Genomic DNA, 14,558 nt, shown 5'->3' with positions numbered 1-14,558 from the left:
CGTGGCCACACGGCAGCTATTATGTGGGAAAAACAGGCTCAGAGTTTTAGTTTATCGCCTCACATCAATGGTGTGTTTCTTCTCCACTTCCACTGAATATTTTGATTACATGACTCAGTGTATTTATTTAATGAGGAAAGTTTTCTAGACAAAAGTTTCTAGAAGTGGTCCTTACCACATGCATCTAAGTCATCTGGAGTGATTCATTTGAAAATGCAAATCCCTGGACCTAAGGCAGACCTACTGAATTAGGAATCTGGCCGCATGTCTGCTTTTTTTTTTTTTTCCGATTTATTTATTTATTTGAGAGAGAGAGAGAGAGTGCAAGAGAGGGGAGGGGCAGAGCAGACTCCTTGCTGAGCGCAGACCCAAACGCAGGGCTTGATCTGAGAACCCTGAGATCATGATCTGAGCCGAAATCTAGAGTACAATGCTCAACACTGCTCAACACTGTCAGAGCCACCCAGGCACCCCTACCCTTTAAAAAAAAAAAAAAAAAAAGCTTTATTTTACAGAGAAAGAGAGAGTGCAAAAGAGGGGAGGGGCAGGGGGAGAGGAAGTGCAATTTTAAATACATACCCCAAAGGTGCAGGGGTTATTCACAGAGACAGTAAAGGTTAAGATCCACTTCTATAGATGATGATTATTGCACCACCCTTCACCTTCCTTAACTAAAATGGAACAAATCAAAAAGATCTATGTGGAGTGTATGGTCATCTAATTCGTTCCTTCCCTGATTCATTCAATTCATTCTTTCATCAGATCTTGCTCATTCTTCCCCAATTACATTTTTACAGGTTAAACCCTCTTACCCCCAGGTTCTAATCCTTCTTTTGCTGACACCAGAAATGATGAACTAAAGGGGGCACTTATTCTTTAAAGGCAGCAGTCTAAATCAAACTTTTTCTTTCTTACATTACAAATAACAAGAAATGTGTTGGAACTCACCAAGAGAAATAAAAAAAAATATATTAACGGAGAGCAACAAATAAAAAGAAGTACAGAAATTTATAATCTCTGCTGAACAGCCGAGGTCCCACTAACAAATATTTTTTTCATGCAGAAAATTATGCTCGCCATACCTGACATTGTGCAAGTATGTTTACTGCAATTTAATACCCACACAAGCAGAAGAGATTTAATAATTTTTCAGCTGGAATGAATTGACAGCCAGTGGCAGAAAACTGCAGACTCCACAGAATCAATAAAAGCTGCTGGTACCACAAAGTAGTACTTTTGCCCAGAAAACATCTCACAAAGGTCAGGTTTACAAACCACCAGGTAGCAGTATCACTTTCACATCTTTCCAGGGCTATTAAAATTCCATTAAACAACCTTCCAAAACTAACTTGCAGCCTTTAAAGTTCACCAAAATGATCCTGGAGACAGATCAGCCTCAGTTTTAGACGCTGAAAGCAAACCTTTGGTTAACTTCTGTCCCCCGTCACCAAAAAATCTTTTGCAGAATTCTGTTTAGTAAAGAAAAAAAAATCAAAGCAAATATGTATTTATTTATAACTATACATGTGGACCTAAGTGCGATGTACCCACTTAGTGAAAATGATAGATACCCATTAACTATGAGGAAATAGTTTCCAAAAGTAAATTATTTCTGTTGCAAATCTTGGAAAGCCACCACCACGAAATATCATAAAATCAAGCCAGTGTTATAAGATACCGTACTCAGTTGTGCCTGAAGAACAGCTGAAACTAAGCAATATCTCTTGCCCACTTTAAAATTTAGCTTTTCCAGGCTATATTTTCATTACAGGTTCCAAGTCGCATATGGAATTTCATCAGGCCCCATCAACTCAGGATTAGCAACTCATTCAACATTTATTGAGCACCTACTAAACCAATATGCACACTGCCGCATATGCCTGACCCCATGCCCTCCTGGCTCAGTCTTCCAGCCTAAACCACAGATGGAAGGAAAGGGGAAACGTGCCACTGAGGACAAAGGGTCTCCATCTCTGGGCAGAGATGCATGGCAAGAGTCTTCATTAAGTGCTTTAGTTTTCCTCCAAAAGACATAAACTTCTTTGCTTATTTGATCTCAAAAGCAAAAGGATTTGCACTCAAGCAAAAGAGAATACGGGCACCTTCGGACCATAAAAGAGAGCAAAGAACTCCGCTGCCCTACTCAGACCAAATGCCTGGCTGAAAGCGCTGCACTGATAGTGGGAATTGGGCCATGTGTTCCTCTAAATCAGTGGTCTCTGCATTTTGAAAAATCACTGTCTCGAATCAGCCAAAAAATTTAAGAATGCATCCCCAGAGATGCAAATCATTAATTATACTCATGCATTTTTGTACTAATGTATTATGTACAGTATAAAATATATGCAAAAGAAAAATTTCAAGAATGAGAAAATACAAATAAACACAAACGTTACTATCTTCTTCCCACACTGGGATGCATCATCTTACAGGATAACCCAGGGTGTATAAACCCCGTTCTCAGTCTCTACTGTGGGATTCCTCTGTGGTGCCCGAGGGCTTCGAAGTGGGACCAGGTCGCTACAAAGTCACAGCCAGTTAGAATGTATTGTTTTAGACTCTCCAGAAAGCCTTTCAGAGTGTTACGCTTTTCAGGGTTCGGCTACAAGTTTTAACAAGGAATGCCAAAATATGCAACTTTAAGAAAGCAGAATGTAAATTTCAGCGTTAAAGGAATGCTGTTGAGAAGCACTACATCTCTCAGTACTCTCTATTCGAACTCACACGTGAAAATCTTTCAAATTGAACGCCAAGCTGGGTTTTTTTCCTTATAGACAACAAGTTTTCCAGAAGTTCAGAGTCTACACTGCGTCTGTGACGATGGCCTACCTTCAGTGTGCAATTCTCCATCAACTCTTGACTTTTCTATTCTCCCCTCTTTTCCCAGGGTCTCGCTATTTTAAATATAATTCTATACCTGTGTGTTGGCAAGCTGTTTTGCAGAACACAATGGAGCCAAAAAATACAACTCCAATAACAGTGGAGGACAGATGACACTCTAGATTTCCTATGGATGGATACAAAAAGGTATTCCCGGAAGCTCCAAGGTTTCTGTACTTTGGATTTTATGTTCTCTGAACTAGGAAAATTCAGAGAACTAGGAACAGACTCCATTCCGCTGAACAGCCTCAGGACTGCATCCTTGTTTCCCACATGGAAGGTCAGCTGTCTGCTCAAGGGCCAGCAAACCTTACCCAGTGGCCTCCCTATCTTATCAGCAGAAGTAATCAAAGGCTGATTATAATAATGTATCGTTATCCCCCCTTTTCTAAAGCGCGTGCCTATTAGCAGAAACATGAACTGTTTCTGACAAATGCTCAATAAATACTTATCGAATGAATGGAAAAATAACTATATAGTTGCAATAGCTACTTCAGTGAAGGAGTCACTGCCCAGTGTCTCTCACAGACCGCTAGCATCACAGAAACCCCAAGATTCAGAACGACAAGTAGACTCTACTCAGCACACTAAGTATGCTCCAATGGCGGTGGCTGACAAGAACTCTGTGGAGAAAGATTGTGAGGAGAAGCCCTGGTTGATTGGTAACAGGGACCCAGAGTTAGGGAAGGTGGAGAGGTAACCCAAGTGTGGTCGATTTGTGGACACCGCCCCAGGTACATAATAGACGTTCTGGAAATCCAGGTGCTTACACATGTTAATAGGTTCAGTGATTTCTGTTACCTGCTTCCTGGTTTTGGGGACTTGAGTTCTCATTAGCCCAACTTGCCATCCCGTCCTTCTCAACTAGGAGTCGCTCCTCAATGACAAGACCCATGTATTCGTTGTTTTGTTTTTCATCTTTTTAGTTCCCAGACAGCACAGTAAATACTCCGTGTCGTTGACCCTTTTGTGATACCTTAGGGACAACAAAAATCATTGCCCCTTTTACCTTAAATAAGCACCTTTGCATTCTGAAACCCTCCGCTGACTCTTGGAGGGGGACAGTGTCGGGGAAACTGATAACACATCTGGTGCCCCTCCCATATCCCTAAGTCAGCTCATTCCTTACTCATCACCAGGGTTTCCTCTCCGAGACCCCTCTCAGTAGAGGGGGAAAGGGTCAGCTCATTTTACAGCTTCCACCAAAAGTTCTCTCAGCGAGTGGTTCTCAGTGCTAGTTCTCAGCTCCAGCAGTACACTAGACTCACCTGTATTCTAGAAAGCACGGGGCTCCCCGTCCACAGAAAGTGTGGTGTGACAGTCAGGAACAGGACACAGATGTTAGTCTGGCTTTGGTCTTACAACCGCCAAGTGACTAAAATGAACAGCCAGACTGAGAGCACAGATCTCTTCTAGATCAACATTAGGCCCTAAAGACCACACTCTCCTTCTCTTAAGGACTGATGACCTATATTAGCATATTAGAAACAACGGGAAGTTCTGCCAGAAAGTCTTCTCTAATTTGTTCAAGTCAGCTTTCCCCAAAGGTGACCAATGAACACTTTCATCCATAATTTCCTGTTATAAATACGCTTTAATGGAACACGGTCACACCCATTCATTTCTGTATTGTCTGTGGCTGCTTTCATGCTTCAGGGGCAGAAATGAACAGCTGTGACAGAGGCCTTAGGGTTCATCAAGCCTAAAAAACTCACTACCCGGTCCTTTCAAGAAAACATCTGCCGCCCCTGGACCGGTGTGTTAAGGAATACAGGAAACTCCCATTGTCCGAAGGTTCATGTGAGGCCACTTTGCTTTTATGAAAGACCTACGTTACTACCTGTTTTCTGCTAACTGCAAGAAATCCAAAGAGGATTCTCGTTTTTACCAAAAAAAAGGGGGGGGGAGTGAAAACAGCATTTAGCATTTGTTTTGCAGCTAGCCACGAAAGGAGGCAGCATGATGCACCCTGAGCAGCGAGTGGCCCCTCAGAGCTCCTCCCCAGGAAAGCACACTCGGCCTCGCCCCCCAGCGCTGAACTGTCTGTGAGCATCTGTGTTCAGCCCCGCTGATTTTGTGGATCCATCGGCAAGATGTGCCTGTCCTAAGATATCAGTAAAGCCTAAGAGGGGTTATTTCTGGGGTCTGGGAAATACTCAAGATTTTTTCCATATAAATTAATGGTAATTGCTTCTTTGCTTCATCCCGCTTTGGCTTACAAAGTATTTCGTGGGCATGCTCTCCTTGCGCAGAGCAGGGAAAACCTGTGCGCCAGAGAACTACCAATGTAAGCCGGCCAATTCAGGCTGGGTTCTAAAGGTTCTGAGGCCAGGCCTCTGAGGGAAGGGGCTCATTGAACAGGGCCTCACCTCTACTAAAACCGTGGTGGCTCAGCTTTTACTTTTCAAATTTCAATTGAAGAAAGGATTTTCTTTATTGCTTAAAAAAAAAAAGACTTGAACACCACTGTCTTAGAAACTCAGAGACCTGAATAGGCAAAGGCCAGGTAAATTATACTCCACTTTGCCAAGGACAGACTTAACTAGCGTTCTCTGAAATCAAAGTGATTAATCTTAACTTATTTAAATTGAGTATCTGACACCTATTTAAGCATCATGTCTGCCTTATCAAGTTACATGTATTATGCACATCACATTTATTTAGCTCTATTAAAATTTTTTGGAAAAGTTACAATTTAATATTATATTTTGTGGGGTGCCTGGGTGGCTCCGTGGTTAAGCGTCTGCCTTCGACTCAGGTCATGATCCCAGGGTCCTGGGATCGAGCCCCGCATCAGGCTCCTGGGATCGAGCCCCGCATCAGGCTCCCTGCTCAGCGGGAAGCCTGCTTCTCCCTCTCCCACTTCCCCTGCTTGTGTTCCCTCTCTCGCTGTCTGTCTCTCTGTCAAATAAACAAAATCTTTAAAAAATAAAAATAACATTATATTTTGGGATTTTTTTAAAGAATCAACAGAAGAAAAGGCCATGTAGAGACTATATCTTGAATTTCTACATACAACCAGCTAAAAGCACTTTATTATATTATTCAGTGTCTCTTATGAAAAGAAAATAATTCTTCTTAGAGTCTACAGCCTCGAAACACGTACCTGCCTCATTATAACCTATATGCTTCCTTTTACACACTCCTATCAAAGTATATATATCACTGTATTTCCTTATTCTTCTGTAGAGCCAGGATTGACCAGTTTGTAAAATTATCTTCCCTCTTTGCAAACACAATACAACATTTTATACAACCTTTATTTTCAGGGTCCATTACATGCACAATCCTTTAATGTAAGCTGCCTAAAATCCTCCTTGGAAATTGACAGTGTATAATAAACACGTAAATTAACATTATTAATCCTATAGAAGAAAAAAATTTCTCTATGTCAACACAGCACAAATGAAAAGATAAAGGAATAAACAAGATATTTAAATAACTGCCATATAAATTAACAGGATGCAATTATTGGTCTCTTTTCTGATCTCAGACCAGAATCAATATATAGCAATCACTGCTAATGGTGATGAGTCAAATGTGGCTTGATAGAAACTGTAAAACTCAACAATCTAAGTTCATACAACCGAAAATCAAATACTGCTCATGTCCTTTCCTCCCTAAAAGGTCAGGAGGTAATGTTTTCCAGTTGCATCTCATAATTAATCTAACACACGATGGACAGTATCTTTGCAAGTCTCAAAACAGGATTCATTTTTTTAAATTTCAACATTAATACTAAAATCACTGAACACGAAGAAATTTTCTCCCTGCTTTGAATACTTCATCTTAATTTATTTACCTTTCCATAACCGGTTTATGCCACTTATCCTGAGAGGGATTTTCAGGTTTATGAGGGAGAGAAAAGGTAGCAACACACAAATGAGATCTAGAAAAGCACACAACCGCTATAAAAAATAGCTCATCCATCATCTCTACATTTTGATTCCAGAGACAGCAGTGAAAGGTGTTGTTTCCACACCACTCACCCAGCACACTTAAAAAGGTTTGCTCCATCACTTATACAGCTGAAACTGATTGATTAGCTGCTAGAGAAAAATCAATACAAATATCCTAGAAAACACTAGCTTGTAAATTCATTCTGGCCCCAACAAAGTCCTGGTCATAGCTTGACATGTTTTTCTAGATATGTAAAATGCAACCATGTCAAATCCCAGTCCCCAAACATCACGATGCCCAGGAAGTTTTAAAACCTAAATCTCAGCAGAGGTGAGGAGGTGAGGGGAAAGTTTTCCCCACAGGCTGTTAGAACAATGAGAGGAGAAGCTCAAGTTACTTGATAAATCTTATACTCATATTCAGAACTGGCCACAAAAATGATAAACACGTTGAGAAGGTGAAAATGTCAAGGGGACTGGGTTGAGAGAAAAAGAGAAAAAAGGAGGAAAAAAAAAAAGCTAGGACACCAACCAAATATAAACTAAATACATACGTGTGTGTGTGTGTGTGTGTGTGTGTGTGTATTTTTTTGGAAAAAGCAAACTAAAGTTTTTATTTAAAAATATAAATAATTTTGACTTTAATGCTATCCATTCAAAATTTAATGAGCTCTCTTTCTCACTTTTTTTGGCAGCTGAATGTATAGTCAGTGTATTTTTGGTGCTTTGGGAATCCACTGTACATTCAGAATGATTTCATGATTATTTCAGAATCTCTTCTGAATGCTCCCTTGTCTTTGGGTCAGCCCTTAGTCTCTTCATTCATTAGACTACTAAGAAATAAATTTTTATGAATATAAAATGTTTCATAAATATGCTATTCAGAAAGAAATTGTGCTCTTATTGTATCATAGGACAGGCAATCTGGGTTCTATCCCTATTCTACAACTAGTTCAGAGTTTTTAAAAGTCATTTGGTATTTCTGACACACAGTCATCAAAAACTTTAAGAAAAAGAAAGGAAATGTACTTTTCAGGATGGGAAATTTAACTTCCACTGACAGAGTGGCTTTCATACTACTAAAACTTATTGGCAGCATAGTTAGGGTTTTCATCTTAAAGTATCCTTTCAAAGAACCATATTGTTTATTATTAATTATAGGGCCATTTAATAATAATGGTGTCATGCAGAATTTAAGGGGTTCTAGCTCAAAGAATATTCCTAACACCTGAATTATTAAAGAACAAATATGCAAAAGTCACAGAGGTGAGAGAGAATTTCTTCTATTATACTTACCTCAATAATTATTCCTCACAATTTTAAAGCTCACATATAGGAAATCTGTAAGATCAGTAATATCCCAAAGTCTTTTGCAGAAAAAAAGATAATGAACTAACTAAGGCCTTTAAAATGTGAGCTATCAACAGGTACTTCCTATAGTGGGAAAAAGAGTATAAGGCCATTCTCAGCATGAATTTCCTTTTCTCAAATTAAGAGAATGAAAGGTAACAGTCACACCAAATAGCCTCTATCTATAGAGGCATTTTTCCTAAAACATGTTTTAGCAGCAAAAGAAAATCTGTCATTTGACTCCAGTCATTAATGTCTGTTACAGATGTTTCAATATTCTCACTCAAAATTAGACTTCTTGGATTCACTTTAAATTCCTTCAGTTTAAGTAACATGTCTTCTTCATAAGAAGAACACAGCCAATTACTTCCTGTAAGTTATCTCGAATCCTAACAACAAACAATACTAACTGTCACAGTAATGAGAAAACCATGGGCTGGAGGGGGCCACATACCTTCTTCGGACCACAGTGGCTGGTCAGCAGCAGAACACTGTTTCAAATTCAAACTATCCTGTGGCAAAGAGCATCTAATACCTGACAACTTAAAAGTTTTCCTAACCACTCTGGCTTGCCTAGGAAGTTATGACCTCAATATTTTAGTAACACTATCATACATCAATCAAATGAGCTCACCAGTCCAAAAAGTAGCACTCAGTTTCAGCTCTAAAATACAGATAACAAGACACCAGAAAGATGTTACATGGCCAGCATTCCATGGCTGGGAATAAAAAGGCAATACACCTACACACGCATACCTAAACACACACTCATGATGATGGAAGCAATACTAAATAAATCTCTTTGAATGCTTCCTCTGTGAATAAACACTACATCACTGCTAACCTCTGATATATTCTTTGTAACATTCACCTTAACTGGCCCAAACCACGAGGCTATGATGATGCTAAATGACAATAAAGTCTGACCGAAGTCACACCCTGTACTTCCATTGCTCAGAGGGCATTTCCGAAGATAAGTAAGATAAATCAGAGAACTAAGTTGGATATCTTCAGAAAAATTCTATGATTAGTTTATAAAAACTATGATTATTCCTTTCTGGTTTTTACCTCAAGTCAAATGTAATACATACATGTGTCCAATTAAGGAGGGCATGTGATGTAATGAGCACTGGGTGTTATATAAGACTGATCAATCACTGACCTCTACCTCTGGAATTAATAATACACTATATATTAATTAATTGAATTTAAATAAAAATCAATCAATCGATCAATGTGTCCATACTAAGTCATGAAGCAATCACATCAAAATGTTAGGATAGGTTATAGGTGAAGATAGATTATAAGGGAGCGAAGAGAATACGTTCATGTCCTAGATGGTGATTTATCAGTTTTAGATCTTTAAAATAAATTTTCAGAGTAAAGTGAGAAAATTTATTTAAGAGTTATATTTAGCTGTGGATAGAAATGCATAATGTTGGAAAAGTACTTTGAAAGAACTAATTCATACTCCTACCAATTTGAGTGTTTGGTGGATAGATCATAGAGTTTTAATATCCCCATTTTCTGACAAATATATGGAAAAATAAACACCAATTTAGAATGCCAGCAAAGGCATCATTTTTCAAATAGATTAGGTTTCTGTGCAAATTTATGCCCTTTCTGAACACGCCTTAACATAGTCATGTGTACAAAAGACAATCACTCAGACTGTTTTTCAGATTAGATAATTACCTGGCTCTAAAACAGAACACTGGCAGGAGTCAATGAGTTGCCTTTTATTTCTTGTTCAATATAAGTTGAATGTGAATGAAGGAAGGGACTGAACTAAGAATGTAAAAATAGAAAAAAATTGTTGGGAGGTGTTAATAAATCAATCAAGGGTACTTTTCTCTCTATTATAAAGAGCATTCCAAATTCATGTTGATAAAAGCTTTATTTATAGATTATTTTTTTTATTTATAGATTATTTATAGATTAAATAAAGAAATGCGTTCGGAACTCATGCTTTCACTTCTAGGGTGTGAAGTACTGAAAGTAGCACTCCAACTTACCTGCTAAAAGGAAAAGTACATTGCCAATAACTATTAACCTACAAGATTATGAGACAATAGATTATATCATATTGGATGTAAAGACACACCAATGTTATACACACATACTATAAACAAAGACAAAAGAGGAAGTTTATGGTTTAAGCAGTTATGTGTCAACACAACTGTGACTCATGTTAAAGATAAGTCTTATTATATGCTGAGAGATACCTAAACAATCACATTTTCTAGCAAGTGATGATTCGGAAGTAGCTGGCCACCCACACAAGGAATTATTCTCATTAGGACTCTCTACCCGTACCACTCTTTGCTGGTCCAAAGTTCTGCAGATAAAGAGGGTTATCTTTATTGACTGATAGTAAAATCTACCTTTTTCAAGACTCCTGGAAACACTTATTCACTCTACATTCCAAATGTCCAAAAAGTACCAAAGAAAGAGTCGGAAATCTTGAAAAGTATTTCTCTCAGTCCACAAAAGTCTTAACACACATCAGATGGTCATGGATTTCATTTTTTTTTTATTTTTGTCTTTTCTGTGAAGTGAAAGTGGGTGATAAAGTTCAAAACACATCATAAGAAAATGGAAGAGTGGTAAAAGAAGAGTAATGTGAATACTAGAACCTGGTTGAGTGATCTGGGAACATTTCTGCCATATCTACTAAAATATTTATAAACTCTTCAGAAAGCTAAAGAAGCATGTATTTAAAGGGAAGGGTTATTTAGAAGACTATTATAATTTATTAAGAAGGCTAAAATCGCACATAATTCTAGAAACTCTTACCTTGAAAAGACTGTCTGGCTCTTTCTACTAGTTCATCAATTGGGTAACTGGCCAAATTTCCTCTGGCGTGTTTGGTTTTGCAGTAGGTACAAGCATTGAGACACCTGTTCAAATGATAGCAATAAATGAGGCTCAAATTTTTAAAAAAGACAGTACACACTTAACATGGAAAAAGACCTAAAACATACACCAAGATGTTATTTTAGTAACATGTGCCACTTTATATGAAAAATACTAAAAAACCAATACCTATCATACTTCATACTTATTTAATTTCCACAAGGCACAGAAATTAACAATTTGCAATTTTTTTAAGTTTCAACTATCCAAAAATGCACAAATCACACAGGATTATCTTCCAAACGAACATACTGATGAGGAACAAAGTTTATAAATGCTTACAATGATTAAGTGATCAAAAGAAACTTAAGATCCACATTTTTTTTTAAACCTGTGACATTGCTTGGCCATTGTAAAAGTAGAAATTTAGTACTGCTTATGTATATTGTATTATTTAGAAATAATAAAGCATATTCATTTAACTTTTAACTAATGATATCAGAATAAATAGGCAACATAGCATTCTCATAAAAAAACACACCCTTAGAAATTTTCAGATATCATTTTTCACTCCTGAAGTCAGAAAATATATATTAAAACAAGTCCAATGAATACTCCCTAGGATTATATTAGAGAAAGTAAATAAGGAGAATGACATTAGTTTTGAAAAATAAAAAAATAGATTTCCCAATAGTCTGTAGACATGATAAAGAGTTATCTTTGAAAAACTAAAACACTGGCTCTACTCTCGTAATTTTTAAATATAGTTTAAATAAATTTTGTTATTATAAAAGAAATAGTTACAACATAATAGAACAGTCCTACACCAAAAAGGTTCAACAACACTGAACAAAACAAGAAAATAACTCTTCATTGATTCAACTGCTAAAATGAACAGAAAAACACCATCATAATACAAATGCTTTAAAATTTCAAAATGAGAAAAAAATGAACTTTTAATAATTGAACCTAACCAATGTGTAATTTTGTTAATATTTCACTATGAGATACATATGAATCACTGTACTCAGCACCCAAATATGCAATGCTTAATTTCTTTTTTTTTACAAGATTTTATTTATTCATTTGAGAGAAAGAGAGGATGAGAGTGCACGCGCGCGAGAGAGAGCGAGAGAGAGAGAGAGAGAGAGAGAGCATGAGCAAGAGGAGAGGCAGAGGGAGAAGCAGACATCCCGCTGAGCAGGGAGCCCAATATGGAACTCGATCCCAGGACCCTGAGATAATGACCAGAGCCTGAAGGCAGACGCTTAACAGACTGAGGCACCCATGTGGCCTGCAATGCTTCATTTCTGATAATTTTTGCAAGGCACTCTTAAGTAGCACATATATTTAGAAATGATTTTTACTGTTTATCCAACCACATAATCTTAAAAAACCACCATTCTTTTCTTCCTTAACCATTTACTTTTTTTTTTTTTTTTAGATAAAACACAGATTGTGGCCTCTCTCTTATGAGCACAAATTCTAGTCTCCGAGTTGTTATCGGTCTTCTCTTTTCAATTTCCATCTGTTCCATAAGAAGGGAAAAGAAAAACTGTTGCTGGCTCTCCCTGGGAGAGTAACTCACTTTTGTTTAGTCTTGACTGAGCATCACACACTTTTTTGGATGTTTTATACACATTATCTCATTCATCATTGTAGAGTTCAGTGTTACGAACCCCATCTTATAGATGAAGAATCTACTTCAAAAATGTCTGATAATCACCTGATACCACAGAAATACAATGAGACATAATATACATATATATATATGCTATATGGTTGTTCATAGCAGACAATCTGAAGAAATCTAGAAGAAATGGACAATCTAGAAGAAATGCACCAATTCCTAGAAACATACAAACTACAAAGATTAAGTCATGAAGAAACAGAAAATCTGAATAGATTAATAATGAGTAAAGAGATTGAATCATATCCCACCAAAGAAAAGCACAGGACTAGATAGTTTCACTGATAAATTTTGTCAAACATTTAAAAAAGAACGAATACTAATCCTTTCAAACTCTTCCAAAAAGCAGAAGAGGAGGGAACACTCTCGAACTCATTTTTTGAGGTTATTACTATCCTGATATCAAAGCCGGATAAGGACATTTTAAGACAAGAAAACTACAAGTGAATATCCTTCACGAATACAGATGAAAAAAATCTCAACAGAATACTAGCAAACCAAATTCAACAGCATACTAAAAGAATCACACCCCACGATCAAGTGGAATTCATCCCTCAGAAACAAGGATGGTTCAACACACACAAATGAAGAAATGTGATACAACACATTAATAGAACTGAGGATAAAAATCATACATTCATCTCAACAGATACAGAAAAACTGTCTGACAAAATTCAACATCCAGTCATAATAAGAACGTTCAACAAACTGGGTATAGAATACTGTACTACAAGATGATAAAACCATACATGACAAACCCACAGTTTACATCATACTCAGTGGTGAAAGGGTCAAAGCTTTTCCTCCAAGGTCAAAAACAAAGGCATCCACTCTTCCCATTCCTATTCAACACAGTCATGTAAGTCCTAGCCAGGGTAATTAGACAAGAAAAATAAATAAAAGGCATCTTAATCAGAGAAGTAAAATTATGTTTGCAGATGACATGATTTTTTTTTAAGATTTTATTTATTTGAGAGAGAGACAGAGACAGAGAGAGAGAGAGAGAGAGACAGAGAGAGAGAGTGAGCACAAGCAGTGGGGGAGAGGGAGAAGCAGGCTCCCTGATGAGCAGGGAGTCCGACTCAGGGCTCAATCCCAGGACTCTGAGTCATGACCTGAGCCCAAGGCAGATGCTTAACAGATTAAGCCACTCAGGTGCCCCTGTTGATAACATGGTCTTAACCATTAAAAAATCCTAAAAACTCCACCAAAAACCTGTTAGATCTAATCAATGAAGGTAGTAAAGTTAGAGGATACCAAATCAACATACAAAAAAACAGCAGCATTTCTATACACTAACAATGTATCTGAAAAAGAAATAAAATAATCCAATTTACAGTAACACCAAAAACAATAAAATACATAGGAACAAATTTAACCAAGTAGGTAAAAAACCTATACACTGAAAATAATAAGACAATGATGAAAGAAACTGAAGAAGATACAAATAATTGGGAGAAACAGTCCATGCTCATGGATTGGAAGATTTAATACTGTTAAAATGTCCATACTGCTCAAAGATGTCTATAGACTCACTACAATCCCTACCAAGATTTTCCATGGCATTTTTTACAGAAATAGAGAAAATAATCTTACAATTTGTCTGGAACTACAAAAGACTCTTAATAGTAGCTAAAACAGTCCTGAGAAAGAAGAACACAGCTAGGAAGCATCACATTTCCTAATTTCACACAATATTACAAAGCTACAGTGATCAAGACATTATGGTACTGACATAAAAACAGACAAATAGACAAATGGAAGAGAATTAAGAGCCCAGAAATAAGCCCATGCATATACACTCAACTAATATTTGACAAAGGAGCCAAGGATATTCAATGGAGAAAAGGTTAGTCTATTCAATAAATGTTGCCAGGAAAACT

At 37.3% G+C, this 14,558-nt stretch overlaps 1 protein-coding gene across 1 annotated transcript in view; it reads right to left on the bottom strand.

The window, feature by feature from the left end:
- The window catches only part of CDKAL1 (CDKAL1 threonylcarbamoyladenosine tRNA methylthiotransferase), a 637,377-nt gene that overhangs the window by 329,202 nt on the left and 293,617 nt on the right, over positions 1-14,558 (bottom strand). The window contains exon 9 of the mRNA XM_028107487.2: positions 10,926-11,029. Within this exon, the coding sequence (XP_027963288.1) occupies positions 10,926-11,029 (104 nt within the window). The remainder of the gene's footprint in view (positions 1-10,925; positions 11,030-14,558) is intronic.

Source organism: Eumetopias jubatus, unplaced genomic scaffold (assembly GCF_037043125.1).
Source record: "Eumetopias jubatus isolate StellerSeaLion01/CBP00866 unplaced genomic scaffold, mEumJub1_p1.0 scaffold_6, whole genome shotgun sequence".
Taxonomy (NCBI): domain Eukaryota; kingdom Metazoa; phylum Chordata; class Mammalia; order Carnivora; family Otariidae; genus Eumetopias; species Eumetopias jubatus.
Note: the sequence above shows the minus strand (reverse complement) of the source record. Positions and strands in the feature narration are given on the sequence as shown.